The 15,934-nt window shown below is 27.7% G+C and overlaps 2 protein-coding genes across 3 annotated transcripts; both read left to right on the top strand.

Moving 5' to 3' along the window:
- Positions 1 to 874: 874 nt before the first annotated feature.
- On the top strand, positions 875 to 6,619 carry LOC112731607 (uncharacterized). 2 transcript variants are annotated; one of them, XM_025780874.3, is made up of 4 exons: positions 875 to 1,112; positions 2,400 to 5,709; positions 5,792 to 5,964; positions 6,240 to 6,619. In XM_025780874.3, the coding sequence occupies exons 2-4, from the start codon at positions 5,107 to 5,109 to the stop codon at positions 6,388 to 6,390; spliced, it is 927 nt and encodes a 308-aa protein (XP_025636659.1). In that variant the 5' UTR covers positions 875 to 1,112; positions 2,400 to 5,106; the 3' UTR covers positions 6,391 to 6,619. The 2 variants fall into 2 exon arrangements, with proteins under 2 accessions (XP_025636659.1, XP_072068841.1); XM_072212740.1 differs by having other exon boundaries at positions 876 to 1,112; positions 2,397 to 5,709.
- A 3,190-nt stretch (positions 6,620 to 9,809) lies between these two features.
- LOC112761854 (umecyanin) lies at positions 9,810 to 12,675 on the top strand. Its single transcript, XM_025808211.3, has 2 exons — positions 9,810 to 10,132; positions 12,137 to 12,675. The coding sequence occupies exons 1-2, from the start codon at positions 9,937 to 9,939 to the stop codon at positions 12,442 to 12,444; spliced, it is 504 nt and encodes a 167-aa protein (XP_025663996.1). The 5' UTR covers positions 9,810 to 9,936; the 3' UTR covers positions 12,445 to 12,675.
- Positions 12,676 to 15,934: the final 3,259 nt, after the last annotated feature.

Genomic DNA, 15,934 nt, shown 5'->3' with positions numbered 1-15,934 from the left:
TGCAAACCGCTGGATTGGATCGGATTTCGGATCTACTTTTCATAACCGATCCAATCCAATCCAAACCGCACAATGCGCTATAATATTATTATTTCATTATTATATTTACAATTATACTTATAACATGTTCAATTTGTTAGATATTTTTATATTATTTATGTATTATTATTATTTAATAAATATTTTATTTCAAAATATTATTTATTTATTTATTTTAACTAACCTATAATTTTATTTCTATTATTATGTTATCATTAGCTTTTTGAGATATTGTTGAGAGTTGTTATGTCATTATTAATTATTTAAAATTTGACATTGAGACTTGTTATATGTATTTAATTTTTTTAATTTACAAAACCGCAAAATCAATCAAATCCAAACCGCTTGAAATTGGATCGGATCGATTTTTTTTAAAAAAATCATTCAATCCAAACCGCACCGCAAGTAAAATTAGTGTTCGAATCGGATGAGTTTTTGACGCAAAACCGATCCAAACCGCACTGCGACTTATCATATATTATTATTGGACTAATCCTAAAATTTTTGAAAATTTAGCTGTTAAGAATATATTTGATGTAAATAAAAATTTTTTAAATTAAATTTAAAACAAAATAAAATTTAAGAATATTTTTAAAAATTTTGATAGATTTTAAAAATAAAAAATATACTTTATCTTTATTTTTATATTTATCTATATAAGAAACTTTTTTTTTATTATTATTTGGTAACCAATTTGTAGTCTGTGTGTGGGCCTGTGGCGCTTGGCAGGTCATATACTGTGCCTAGATGTAGCCCATTATGCATGAAGAAGAAGCCCACTTAAGGCCCAAAAGATGTTCCCTAAACACTACAAAACGAAAATTCAGAATCTAACTGTCACGACTCACGAATGTTGTTGAAATGCATCCACATGGCTCTTCTCTCTTCTTCTTCTTCTTCTTCTTCCGTGAACCTCCTTCTCTTCTCTCCTTCACTCACTCCTTCTGTTCACCCACTCTCCACCACCGTCCTCCTCCGGCGACGCCGTTTCGGCTGCCGCGCCGCTTCCCCCGGCCCACCTCCAGCTCCCGGGACTGATCCTCCTCCCGGAAATGATTCCGGCATGCTTCGAGGTTTCATTTTTAATTGCCTGATTTTGCATCTTTCATGTTTTAGCTGGAAGTTTATTGTTTGGAGTTATTTATATGAAGTTCGTGACCATGGTTCTATGTTCTATTATCATCTGAATTCTATGTTTATGTATATATTGTTCCGTATAATTGAAAAAAGAATTAAGATAGTTTAGTAGTTGCTGTTTCTATCTTGTTTGGTGTTGGTTCCAATTGAGTGATATAAGATGAAAAAGTTCAAGGGGATTTTATTAAGTATGATACACCATAAGGCCTAACACTTGTGGTAGCTCATCAAGATTTAGGCACATTTAGGGATTGTTAAGGGTTAGTTAGGAATTTTGGAGATAAATAAGGACTTGTTATCATTAAGATCAAGACATTGTGAGAAATTTATTGGTGAATTCGGAGTATGTTTTAGTAGAGTTAGCAACCGATTCGAAGAGGTTGTGTAGTTTAGGACCATAGGTTCAGGAAATCAATTTGATATTTAAGGCACATATTTATTGTCTTTTAAGGAAAGAAAGTATAAGAAATTAAATGGAACTAACACAACCTCAAGAGCTAGCTTAAAAGGTGAAGATTGCCTCACACTTATAAAGGCCACCAGGTTTTCATTTTTAGACAATGTTAGACTTTATAGAAAGGGTTGATGATATTCTGTCACCATTCTAGGCATTTGATGATTAACTGCTGTATTCATTAAGAACAACAAAACTTAGTCTTGTCTCATTACACCGCTAAGTGAGGTCAACTACGTAGATTTGGTGACACTATAGGATCCTATTATAAATTGCTATCATAGACTTTAAGTAGTTCTTCCTTCTATCTTCTTTTGATTTAACATCAGTATTTGTATCTTTGTTTTCATGACTAAGGACATACATAGTATATACTTTGCATCATGAAGTCTTGTATGTTGAATTCATGTATGAATGATAACTCACTGCTATGATGAATTGAGGTTTCTTCGTTTTTAAGAAAGCAAGTAACGCAACGAGAAATTCCCTTAGCTGCACAATTCCTAATTAATTAAGATAGCCATTCATTCTGGTCTAAATAATTATTCTGTATGCTTCCACAGTGAGAGGAGCTGATTGGGGTTATACATTTAATTCGTCTTAGTATGAAGTATGATTATGCTGAATTATGTCTATATTTTGTTTCAGTAGCATGTGAGCAAATTCTGTTATGTATACTTCGATTTTGCATTTGCAATTGTGCTTCTATGAGAAAGGTTTAGCTTTTGGTGTTGATAAATGTCTTTGGTTTATTTTATTTGAGAAGCAGATCTTGCGGCATCTTTATCAAAAATTCAAGACAGAGCACAGATCTTCTTTGCTGTTCTTTTCTGGGTGTCGCTATTCTTTTGGGCTTCTGCCTGGGATGGGAGAAACAGACCAAACAAGTGATCAATATCTAGAAGATTAAAAAAAAAGAAATAGTAAGCATTTAATTTGTATAGATAGCATATCATAATCTAGGGGGACAATTTTTTACAGGAACAGGAAAACAAAACAAAAAAAAAAGAAAAAAATTATAATGTGTGGAATGAATGTTCTGTTTCTCCATTAATTTTACACTAAACACCATATCTGATTAATCACTCTGGTCTCATTTTCCTTCTTTATATATTCAATGTTTAAATGCTTTGGGTTAGTACTGAATCTTGAAGGAGCTTGTAGTCATATAGATAAGAGGTAACATAGGACTTAGTAGTTTGTTTCAATAGTCTTTACATTTGAGATTTTTTAACTTGTTTATGAACTAAAATCATTGGTAACCATAGTTTCATAACATTTCAAGTCTCACAAGTCAACTAAGCAGTTCCCTCCCACTGGCTCGCTTCTTGTGGAAAGTTTCGCTCTTTCTTGTACAAAGCACTTATTTTTGGAAAGAGTAATGATTAGAATTCCTAACTCGTCTTTCTAATTATCCTTCTAATTCTTAAAAGTGTAAGAATTAGGAAGACAACTTGGAAGGTAGTAAAATATTTATGTATTTTGCACTTGTTATAGGGTCTATAGTACACATCTTTATATTTTTTAGTTGTCAATAATAGTTGTTTATATTTAGGTCTATAGTACAATATTCCTAACTACTACTACTACTAATGGGTCTCCAGCCCAAGACCTAAAAGTAGGGAGTAGACTAAGTTGACTAACCAAACCGAGGCACTGATCTAGTCTCAGTTTTACATATCATTGTTGTTTATGCTGGTATCTTGGTTCTCAAATAACTTTTTACTCTTTAAATTTTTTGTTTCCTCATGTCATGTCATGTCTTTATTAAACGAGAGTAGTGGATGAGAGAGTTGAAAATCAGAACTAATACTATAGAAAAGTTTTCATTATGATGCACATTGTGTAACTTGGTGCTTGGGGTTGGATTTAGGATTTGATAGCACTTATCAATACATTGCATACTTTTGTCTTAGTGGTGCGAATAATACCAATGAGATATAAACCAACAACGACTCAAATTAATCTGAGTGTCTTATCACCACAATACCATACTAATGTGTTGAAACTCTGGGACCACATAACAGCGTAAAAGCTGAAAATGGAGATCCCATTTAGAGATTCTTTATGCTAATAATCCAATATAAGATTGATAGATTAAATCATCCATGTTGTGGCATTAGTTACATAAATTATATTTTATTACATCCTATTATATAATATAAAAACAATGGTTTGTTTTATGAGGTTCAAAGTTCGTGGTTTACATATTATAACAACAATATACAATTAATTAGAACTTTTTAAAAATAACCTAAGTTGTAAGAATTTTAGTATCTCTTACGAATGAGAAATCGGTATCTATTCTAAATAGGAACTTTTGTATATTTAGTTTGAAAATTTTAGATAGGTCCCTATAAAACGACCTTTTAAAAGTGAATAGAGTGTGACCAAGGTTGTTATAGAGTTATCCTATATCTCAAAAAGACGCAACTATGATTTTTTTCTAATAATATGAGGCCTTTATTGATAAACTATCTACTAGGAAACTAGTCTTAGTCAAAGCCTTCATTTTTTCCTTGGTAGGGATTAATTTGAGCAAGACGATGAAAGTTCACGTGAATGATGTGATGCACATTATAAAAAGTTAAGAACATCATATATCTCTCCCATTCTAGTTACTATTCAATAGAAGGTCTTGGTACATTATTAGAAAACACTCATATATGACAACAAAATGTGCCCATGGTTCCCCTTAAGGTGTTGTCAATACATAGTTGGTTCAATTGGTGAGAGGCTAAGGCTAGATAGTGACTCAACTTGTGTCACTAGCAAGGACCAATTTATGTCCGTTCAATTTTGCATTTGAAAGCAACACAAGAACGGCGTTGTGGGTCACCACCCTAATCTCATGCCATGCATCCTTCAAGCAAACGTGTCCCTCTGGCAGAGGTCATACTTTCCTACTTGTATTTATCATTTACTATTAGATTGAATGCGAATTTAATCTAAATGGGAATTTAGATAATGTTTCATAAAAAATCTTACAAAAAGGATAATATTTCATATCAACCAAAAAAGAAGCAAATGCCCCAAAGAAAAATGTAGATTATTTGATGTTAACATCTTTTTTTTTTTGGAGTTATAATATTATTATCACTTTGTTTTAATCATATTTTATTATGCAAAGACTGAATTATTAAATATCACATAGGGAAAAAAAAAATACTCTTTTTTCCAAGACTAGAGCTCTTAGGTCATGCTCTATATAAAGACTTAACACTCCTTCTTAAACTCTATTCTATATGTCCCAATATATGGGAGAGTTCTCTTCTACCACTCCCAGTGTTTTTATTTCTTTTCATTCTTCTTATCAAGCACTTTTCACTCACTTTTCAATTCTTAGCTGTCTCCTAAGGTGGTATTCTTCAACTTGCACCATTTCTTTTTCATCCATCATATCTTCCATCAATCTTGCTTGTATTATAAATTAAAAAAATCCCCTTTTTTTTTCATTGTCTCTTTGAATTGCAAACATGTTACTTAGAAGTTCTTCAGCACCAATTCTAACTTCCTTGCTACCATACTCTATGGAGTCTTCCACCGAGCCGGCCGAACTGGTTGTCCATCTCCCTAGGGCAACATCGGTTTTTTGTCTAAGCCAACACTTGGTGGAGACAGAACTCCATAGTAACACACCAAGTCCTAAGAAAAAATGTTCTGTCCCACCATCGCCACGTAGTAAAGTTCTAAGAACTCAACATAGTACAAAGATCAAAGAAATAGACGAAGCAAAAGATCCGGAACAAAAGATGTGCATGGAAGCTAAATCTTCGGTTCAAGGATTGTTTTCAAGCTCCGGATTAGATAATAAGGTAGTCCTTAATCATGAAGGGTGCGCCGGGGCCGGCGAGGGGAAGCAAGAGAGTCTTAAATTGCAAACTTTAGTGATGGATGGTGGTATGGGAAGTAATGGTAGTGGAAGAGTAGGCTATGGTGATGGAGGAGGATGGGAATTCTTTGAAGGAAATAATAGTAATAATGGTGGGGATAGAACTGATGCTTATTATCAACAAATGATTGAAGCTAACCCCAATGATTCTCTTCTGTTGGGAAATTATGCTAAGTTTTTGAAAGAGGTAATTTAATTAAAAGTTAAACTTGGTACATGTAAAATTATTTGCATCATATCATGACTTATATTTGTTTTTTTACAAATAGGTTCGTGGAGATTACCCTAGAGCAAAGGAGTTTTTTGAAAGAGCAATTTTGGCTACTCCTAGTGATGGTCATATTTTATCACTCTATGCAGATTTAATTTGGCAAACAGAGAAGAATTCTGATCGTGCTGAAGCATATTTTCATCAAGCTATTAATACTTCTCCAGAAGATTGGTATGATATATATATATATATATATATATATATATATATATATATATATATATAAATCAACATTGATTATTATAGTTTCTATTCTTTATTTGTTAGATTTAAACTATGTTATAATTAGTTAATTACTTGATATTCTAGCATACAAGAAAATTATAATATTTGGGAATAGTTTTGCTCAATTAATTCAAACTTGTATTATATCCAAAAGAAAAATACTGTCCTTGTTTCTCTTTGGCAATAAAACCAATTTATAAATCTTAATGTTTTATTGGTAGTTATGTCATGGCTTCATATGCGAAGTTCCTCTGGGAGGCTGAAGACGATGACGATGACGGCGACGGCCGGAATGAGTTGGACAACCATACACATTCACCGGATCTCTTTCAAGGAACTAAACATCACACTCATTTAACTGCAGCCTCATAACTATTTTGGCTTATTAAAATTAATAGAGCCGACTTTGTATTGCAAAATGTAAATAGCTTAGACCTTAATAAGAGAGAGTTGTTTAATTATTTTACATTTGTGAGATAGATGTTAATTAAAATAATAGCAATTCAAAGTCATGTATAATTCACTTGGTGTGTTCAGTTGATTCGAATAATGTGATTTTTATTTGAATTCATATATTCCAACAAGTGATTACAGATTTTAATTATAGTGATAAACCTATATATGGCCACTAATATTCCGATTCCGATAGACATTGTCTTTTTCGCCTTACAAACTTAGTGATAAGGTGATCATGATATCGTGTTTTTAGTGTTTGTCACTTTCAAATTTGGTCTTGTCATAATTATTCTTTAGATACATCTTGTTTCAATAATGTAAGAACAAAATTGGCAAACTTTGATTCTTCAATTGGAAACAACAACCGTTCATTCTAACTCTCTCTTTTTCTTAAACAAGGATCTTTGCTTATGTAAGGGCAAAAACTCTTGACTAAATTGGTGAATCTCTTATCTTATAAACTCGTCATTCTTTCTTATTTTCTTCAATGTGGGACTAATTAATACAAACTAGACATATTCATTTGGTCTCCTATTATATATTATTATATTCAACTAATTTAGATTACTTTTTATTCCACTCTGATATCTTTAATTTGTTCAATCTAACATAACCCTGAATGCAAGTTAAATGAGTCAGACGATATTAATTGAGCAGTGGAAAATCAAGAAAGTTAGGTTCAATTTCAACTAACTGCAATTAATCACTACCATATATAGTAATATGATTGTTGACTTTTCCTAATAAGTTACCTTGAACCAATGAAGCTCGTTGACTTGTGCTAAGAAAGTAATTAAATTGATAAACCGACAAAATAGAAAACAGACTTAAATTAGCTCAAGAATTAGAAACACTACTGGCATAATAATGTTATCACTGGCCGGTTGTGTATGGTTATTAACGGTTACTTTTTGGGACAATCATAAATATTATGGTAGCGTTTGGTGGAGAGATAGAGACGGAAAGACTGAGATTGAGAGACAGATACTAAGAGACAGGGATTGAAATAAATTTCAGTATTCTATTTGGTGCAAAATAGGAGACAGGAATTGAAACAAGAATGAAAATCTAATTTAATTTGCACAAGGGGTAAAATTGGAATTAATTAATTGAAATAAAAGTATTTTAGGTATAAAATGTTATTAAAGTTTCAGTCTTCATTTCTAAAAATTTCAGTCTTCTGTGTCCCTACTTTTTGAAAGTACTAAAATACTGAAATTTTAGAGACAGAGATAGAAATTTTAGTATCAGTCTCTGAACTAACAAACACGATACTAAATCTCAGTCTCTCAATCTCTGTCTCAGTACCTCAAAACAAACGCTAATAGTTAACAAAAGTATACTATATACATTTATGTCAATTGACAAAGTCTCTCTTACTCTCTTTTAATTTGACAAACTTTCAAGGACATATTGGAACTGCCTTGTTGAATAAACGTACTACCCTACGGACTTTCTTTTGTTATCCTCTTTGAATATCTCTTGTCCGCAATTATTATAAATTTAGAATTGTAATAATAAGCTTCTGTATTTTTTAAAGTAAAAGACAATCACAATATAGATACTTCCTATAAAACAAAAAATATAACATGTATTTTAAGGCCAATTTTCAGATGAAGTAAAATAGTATTATTTCATGTAAGTATTTAGTTGAGTTATGTTAAACACATTTTGAATACAATACTTGTTAACATTGTTCGACGTATGTACTGAAACTTTTTTTCAAAAATAAAAAAAAAATATTTTTTTGAAAAGAAAGGTGGCAACAAAGTTGTCAGAAAATAATTGAGAGTCATAATATTTTGTAAGTAGAGTTGTTTGTTATTTGGAGAAGTTTTTGTTTTTACTTGAGACTCGAGACAAAGAGATATTATATGTGAGACCGTTTATGTAGAGATATTTATTATTGTCAATAATTTACAGGATTATTCTGATTTTATTGATCATTTGATGTTGAAAATCTAAGGAATCATATCTTAAAAATGGCATGTTAATCTCCCGTTGATCTTGAGAAATGCAAACATAGTAGCAAACATCATAGCAAAAACTGCAATAAGGACATTTTCTCTCCAAGTAGTTGCCTTAAAAAAAATTTGAAAATAATACTCAATAGAACTACATTTCTTAAGCAATTTCTTGATTGTTTTTTTCTTTTTTGATTGTTGTTTATTTTTTTCCAGTCACCAAAAAAATATAATCGCATTCTGGCATATATCTAACTTTTTTTCTATTTGTATATTAAAATTGCCACCAAAATCATCAAAATATATATATATATATATATATATATATATATTAGTAATTAATTTTAGTATTATTAAAATTGGACCAAATCGACCGATTCAACTGAAAAATCGATGAATTGGATCTTCTATTGATCTGGTTCAATGTTTGGACCGCATGAGATAAAAAATCGATATAAACCGGTCAAATCCAAAATGAACTAGTAAAAATTGGTCAAATTCGGTAAAGACCAGTTCAACCAAACTGGTTAGGATTTAAATTTTACCAAAATGTTAGAGATGGGGTTCGAAGTTCGACCCCTCTCCTCTAGAAAAGTTAATATGTATGCAAATTATAATATATATACATATCTTTTATCAAATAATTTATTTCTATCTAATTTATTTTAAATTTAGTTATAAATTCACTTATTCTTAAATTAATTATATTTTTATTTAATAATAATTATAAATTCATTTATTTTTTTTTTCATGATTATATAAAATTTATTAGTATTATTTTTCAATAAATACTTGTAGTATATAATAGTATAATAGATATAAATTAATTAATAAATTATTAAAATTTGAAAATAATAGTTATTTTAATATAAAAATAAAATAAAAATATTTATGATAGAGTAAAAATAACAAAATATGTATTATTTCTAGTACATATTATTTTAGAATAGTTTGATATTTTTAAAATATTAGTAAAAATATGTATTTTAAATTTTAATTTTAAATTTTTTACTATTTTTATTTTTTATTTACATAATATCGAATCAACCAGTTCAATTAATAATCTACCAATTAAACTAATAACTTAATAACTTGACCGGTTTAATTATCGGTTCAGTTCTCACAACTAGGCTTAATATAGTTGTAGATATAAATATGTGTAGAAAATAATTTTGCGCATCAATAATATATAATTCAAGCAAAACCCTACTTTTCTTAATTTAAAAGCATAGCTGTCAAAGCAAACCCTACGTTCATTATGAGTTGAAACACAACGTATTTCGAACACACACTTTAATATTATGGTCCATATAGTCAATGGACAAATATAAATATCATGCACTCAATTTCCATTCACTTAATTATCATATCACTTTGTTCTTCCCTATTTATAGCCACCAAAAGCTTCCAAAATTAACAAATGCGCAATAAACCATAGCTTTAGCATTATTACATTCATCTCAGCTCACTAGAATTCAATTTAGTATATAATTTGAAGATGAATAAAATTATGGGATCAAATAATAATAACGTAGTAATTTGTGCAGTTTTGGGTATGTTAGCTATTCTTCAATTCGCAGAAGCGCAGACACGTCATGTTGTTGGAGGCAGTGAAGGTTGGAAGATTCCATCAAATGATTCTGAATACCAAGATTGGGCAAATAACCAGAGATTTTCCCTCGGAGATATCTTAGGTAAGTAAGGTTAAAATTTAATTACTATATAATTAAATATATCATAGATAGATTATACTTATTTCCTATGAGATTTTATATGATGTAATGAGTTATGTGCAAATTTTGACTATTTTTTTTTTTATATTGAAAGAGTACGTGAGTTATGTTTGGTTATAATATATAGGTGTTAGACACAGGTGTGGACAGAGAAAAATCAGACCGTCCGAATTTTTTGTTAAAAAATTTGTTGACTACAAATCGGATCGTCCGATTAATTTTTGTTTTTTCTTTTTTATTTAAAATCAAATCGGACCCTCCGTTTACACTTTTTATTTTTTTTCTTTCTTAAACTGAAAACGAACCCTCCGTTTACAATTCTTTTTTTTTTATATTTTTCCTTTTAATGAAAACGGACCTCCGTTTTTAGTTTTTTTTTTTAAATCAAATCGGACCCTCCAAGTTTTATTAAAAAATATTTTTTTGTAGATCTCCTCTAATCGGACCATCTGAATTTCTTGTTCTAAATTTTTCGGTCCGATTTCAGCTTCCTGATACCACATGCAGGAAAAGCACCCCTATTTTCCATAACGCTGTATCATTCCACACCTTCCTTCATATTAAAAATAAAAAGCGACAAATTTCAACTATTTGTAAAACTACATACACATTACTCGCATTTTTTTAATTTTAAATGATATATACATATAAATATCTTTTAGATTGATTAAAATTTGACTTTTGTAAAAATAAATATTTGTGTTTTTAAAAGTATAAACATCTTGTTTTATGTTTGGTAAAACAAAAATATTATATGATATTACTTGTATTTTTTAAAAGTTAAGAATATTTTTTAAAATATTTATGCATGTTATGCGGTCATTTAAATTTTTAAAACTATTTTACTAATTAAATATAAATTATTATTGCTTATACTTTTTAAACGTAATTTTTAATTTGATTTATTAAATATAAGAATTATAATTTTTAAAAATTATCTTTCAAAGATCAATTTTAATAAACTATTTAAAAATAAATAAATATTTATCAAATCAATCTTAAAAGTCGAGTCTAAGTTAACTATGAGAGATTTCATACAGAAAATATGTGGAGTTGAAGAGGATTTTGTTCTCCTCATCCCAATCCTTGCAAAGAAAAAATTTTCCCCATAGTGAGAATTTGCAAGGAAAGTTTGGACAATTCTGAATTCTATTCTGCCTGTTATTTGGCATTGAAATTTTGTTGAATTTATTTTATATGTTAAATTTTAAATATTTAAATTTATTATTTAAATATTAATTATTTAATATTTTTTGATAATTAGACGTCAAATTTTTAGACTCTTAAGGAAAACATCGAAAAGTTAATCTCGGTGCAAAATTTCCACGACAGAGATACATGTTTCGTTTCCCTTCTAAAATTATTCACAGAAAATTTTTTATCTGTATTTCAATCTTTGTATAAATATATATTTATAAATATCAGTAAAATAAATTATTAAATTGATATTAGAAAGATTTTGATACTAATAAAAATACATACAATTTAATATTTAATAAAAAAAATTAAGAAAAATTTTCTTAAAAAAAAGATAAATAAGTTATTGACTTTTTGATCCGCAAACATTTAAGTTTTTAAAGATTTGAAAATACATTCAAACCTTTGACTTTTTTAAAATTTGGACTCGATCCTTCATATTCACTTAAGTCAACGAGACCTAATGAAAGAAATTAATCGTGACTCCCATTGTATTGACTTGATTGATACGGATGCACATATGAAAAAAATTTTAAAATGAGACAAATTAAATTCAGAAATCGATGTGTTCAGATTTTGAAAATGTCAGAAACTTAAATATATTTTTAAATCTTCAAAAATTTAAATATTTGCATACTAAAAAATCAGGGATTGATTTGTATTTTTTTCATTAATGAAAAGTTGAAAGCTAAATAAACTAGTCCAACCTTTTACCCCTTCATCTTTAATTATTGTCTTCTATTAATTAATATTCGTATGGTTTTGTAGTGTTTGATTTCACTATGAACCAACATGATGTGGTTGAAGTGCCAAAAGATTCCTACGACATTTGCAGTCCAGAAAATGCAATCAACACAACAATGAATAGCCCTGCCAACTTCATCCTTAACAAGGAAGGCCAGTTTTACTATATTTGCAGTTTTGGCACACATTGCATTCAAGGACAGAAGTTGTCCATTATTGTCCCTAGCTCCTCCTCTGGGGCCCCTTCTCCACAGCCGTCTCGGTCGCCGCCGGTGGTTACTACTGCTGCTAGTTTCACTTTGATCTTCATCTTGGCATTTATGGGTTTTTAGGTATATATTATGTAGCATGTTATAGAGTCAATTTTATGTTGTGTTTGGGGAGTATGTATTATATGTGACCAAATAAATTAAACTATGATAGGTTTTTGTAATTTATGTATTTTCATTTTTGGGGTGGTGTTTAAATTGTTTGATTGATGTATGGTTCAGTTTACATTCTATAATGTGTTGTAATCTTGAGGACTTATTTGATAGATTTAAAATCTAATTTCTTAGTAAAAATTGTTTAAGTTATAAAATAGATATTTATATGAATACAAAAATGATACCATACGGAACATGTAGATATACTAATTTTAATATTTTATGTGATATATTAATATATTAATATAAAATATTTTTTAAATAAATTATATTAATATTTTAATATTATTAAAATATAAATTAATATTTTAAGTGTTTTTAAATTTTTTAGATAAATTATATATTATTTCAAATTCATTCTAATTTTTAAGTAGGGACCATAAAGTGATAATTCGTCCCACCCTATTAAAATCTATCTAAATAATGAGACAGACCACTCTATATTTAGCTAAGTAAAACTGACTTAAAATGCTAATCCAATGTGTTTTATAGTAAGTTAGTGGACTAACAAATTACTAGGCATCGGATTTGATGGTCTCAAAATGTTTGGACCATTAAATGATGCTATAATAAAACATGTTTTTTAAGTTTTTTAATAACTGCTAATAGTCTTTATTTAATTTTAATTACAAATTAATCTTTTATATATTATTTAATTATAAAATCTATTTTTTATTTTATAAATTATTATTTTATCATTCATCTATTATGTTTATTAATAATCAAAAACTAAAACAATAACAAATTAGATCTTCTATTAATCGTAATAAATATTTTACAATTTTAATCGATCATAATTTTATCATTGATCCGTTACATACATATTGAATTGAAAAAATCGTGTTTATTAGAAATTCAATCGATTGAAATTGATACATAATCTATTGAATTTCGTACGGCATGTGAAATTTTTTTATTCAAGCGATTGAAATCATCAAAGCAATTTGAGAAATACGTACACGGGAATAAATCTATTTAACAAGAATTTTTTTTTATAAATTAAAAAAAAATATTTTTCCAATAAATGTGTACTCTTATGTATTACTATATTCTCCGGAAACGATGATAATGGTTGCCATTGTCTATTATAAAGTACTAAAGTTTAATAATTTGAGTTAGCCAAATTTTTTTTTAGAATTTGAAGTGAAGTTCGCCTTGCTCTACAGTCTACATAAAAAAAATTCGTATTTGTAAAATTAAAGTTGAAAAATTGGATTTTAGAAAATAATAATTTTTTATTTTATTTCAGAAAAAATCCATTACTAAAAGATAAAAAAATATTTTTCATTATACAATCAATTTCATGAATAAAGAATTGAAACAAAGAATTAAAAAATTAGAGATTATATTTACTCATCTCAATTTTGTAATCAAATCAATCCATTGATTTTTAAACACTACAGTGAAAAAATTGTTTAAATTTCTATCGACAACTGTGATTATCAATTAATGATAACCAAATATTGGATATTAAAGAGATGAATAAATAATGAAAAAATATTGAATTTTAAGTAGACAGATAAACAATGAACAAAAATAATGAAAAAATTGATAATCAATCAGATTGATAAACGATTCCAATTGTAAGATTGAGTAATTGTTGATAGATTATTCACCAATTTATAATCTTTATATTAAAAAAAAAGATAATATTAGAGTATCTAAATTAAAATAAAAACTTAAAATTTGAAGATAGAAATAATAATTTATAATCACGAGCAGAAAAATTTAGAGAAGTGTAACATATAATATATTGCACAATTCAATCGATTGGTAACACAACGAATCGATTGAAGTGTGAAAATCTATATTGTTTTAAAGACTTAAATTGATTGAGTAATATGACTAATCGATTGAATAAGAACATGCCTTGCAAAATTCAATCGATTGAAGTTTGAAAAACCTGAATCGATTGGTTTGTGTATCCAATCAATTGAATTTCTAACAAACACTATTTTCTCAATCCAATACGTATGTAACAGATCAATGATAAAATTACGATCGATTAAGATTGCAAAATATTTATTACGATTAATAGAAGATATAATTTGTTATTGTTTTAATTTTTTATTATTAATAAACATGATAGATGAATGATAAAATAATAATTTATAAAATAAAAAATAGATTTTATAATTAAATAATATATAAAGAATTAATTTATAATTACAATTAAATAAGGACTATTTAGCAGTTATTAAAAAACTTAAAAAACATGTTTTGTTATAGGACCATTTAATGGTCCAAACGTTTTGAGACCATTGAATTCTTTGCCACAAATTAGTCCGCTTAACTTTTTGAAAACAAAATTAGTAAAATTAATTAAAATTAATCTAAAAAATAATAATTAAAAAATTAAATAAAAATAAAAAATACTCAAATTATTATATAATTTTTTTAAAAATTTTAATTTTAATAAAATTATTTTTATTTTATGAAATAAATCACATAATTTAAATATATATATATAAGTGTAAAATAAAATAAAATAAATAATAAAAAAATTATATTTAAAAATTATATAATTATTAATTTTTATAATACTAATCATTTTTTTTATTAAAAATTTGAATTTAAAGTTGGATTCGGGTCTTAATGGATTCTTTTGGTTGGAGGAACTTCATGGGTTTGAAATTGCTTTCTTAGTCGGGAAATTAGTCTATGCTTAAACTCTTGTGATTTTGAAACACTGCTTTATCACTTTTGATCATATGAAGTATTTCATTTGGTTTAATTAACTTGTAATGACTTTTATGTCTGAACTTGATTTACTTTTGGAGTATTTTATATGTTTGGAATGCTAGAAATTGTTATTCTACAGCCTTTTTGTATTTCTTATATTGGCTTTGTCTTTTGTTTATCCTTGTTGCTGTGTTTGACTCGGGTGTTGTAAGCTTTGGTTTTGATTTGGCTTTTGGCTCTCATTTTGTTGAACTAATCAGGCCCCACAACCTTTTAGTTGTTATAAAATTTTTGTTGTTCATTACTAAAATTAGCTTTAATTATGTGTATAATTTTTTTTTCTAAGTGTGAATAATAATATAAATCGAAAAGTACTTAGAAATAATAATTTGGTTATTAATTTTGTGTATTTATTTATATTTTATATATTATTTTATTATAATTTAATTATTTTATTTGAATTACAGTTGAATAAAATGAACATCACCCATACTATTCATGAAACCACTCGTACCAAGAGTTTAAACTGAAAAGAAAAATCGAAAAAATAACACTAATTATTATATCTCTAATACTAAATCGAACAAATATTTCATTGGCTCTATATACTTCTTCTAAAATAAATCTCTTGTGTTTGATGTAAAAGTGTAGAGAATTGATTTACGTTTATGTCTTAGTATCGTATTTATTTTAAATAAAAATAAAAACTAAAATA

Source organism: Arachis hypogaea, chromosome 2 (assembly GCF_003086295.3).
Source record: "Arachis hypogaea cultivar Tifrunner chromosome 2, arahy.Tifrunner.gnm2.J5K5, whole genome shotgun sequence".
NCBI lineage: Eukaryota > Viridiplantae > Streptophyta > Magnoliopsida > Fabales > Fabaceae > Arachis > Arachis hypogaea.
The sequence above is the reverse complement of the archived record's forward strand: the minus strand, read 5'-3'. Positions and strand labels throughout refer to the sequence as shown.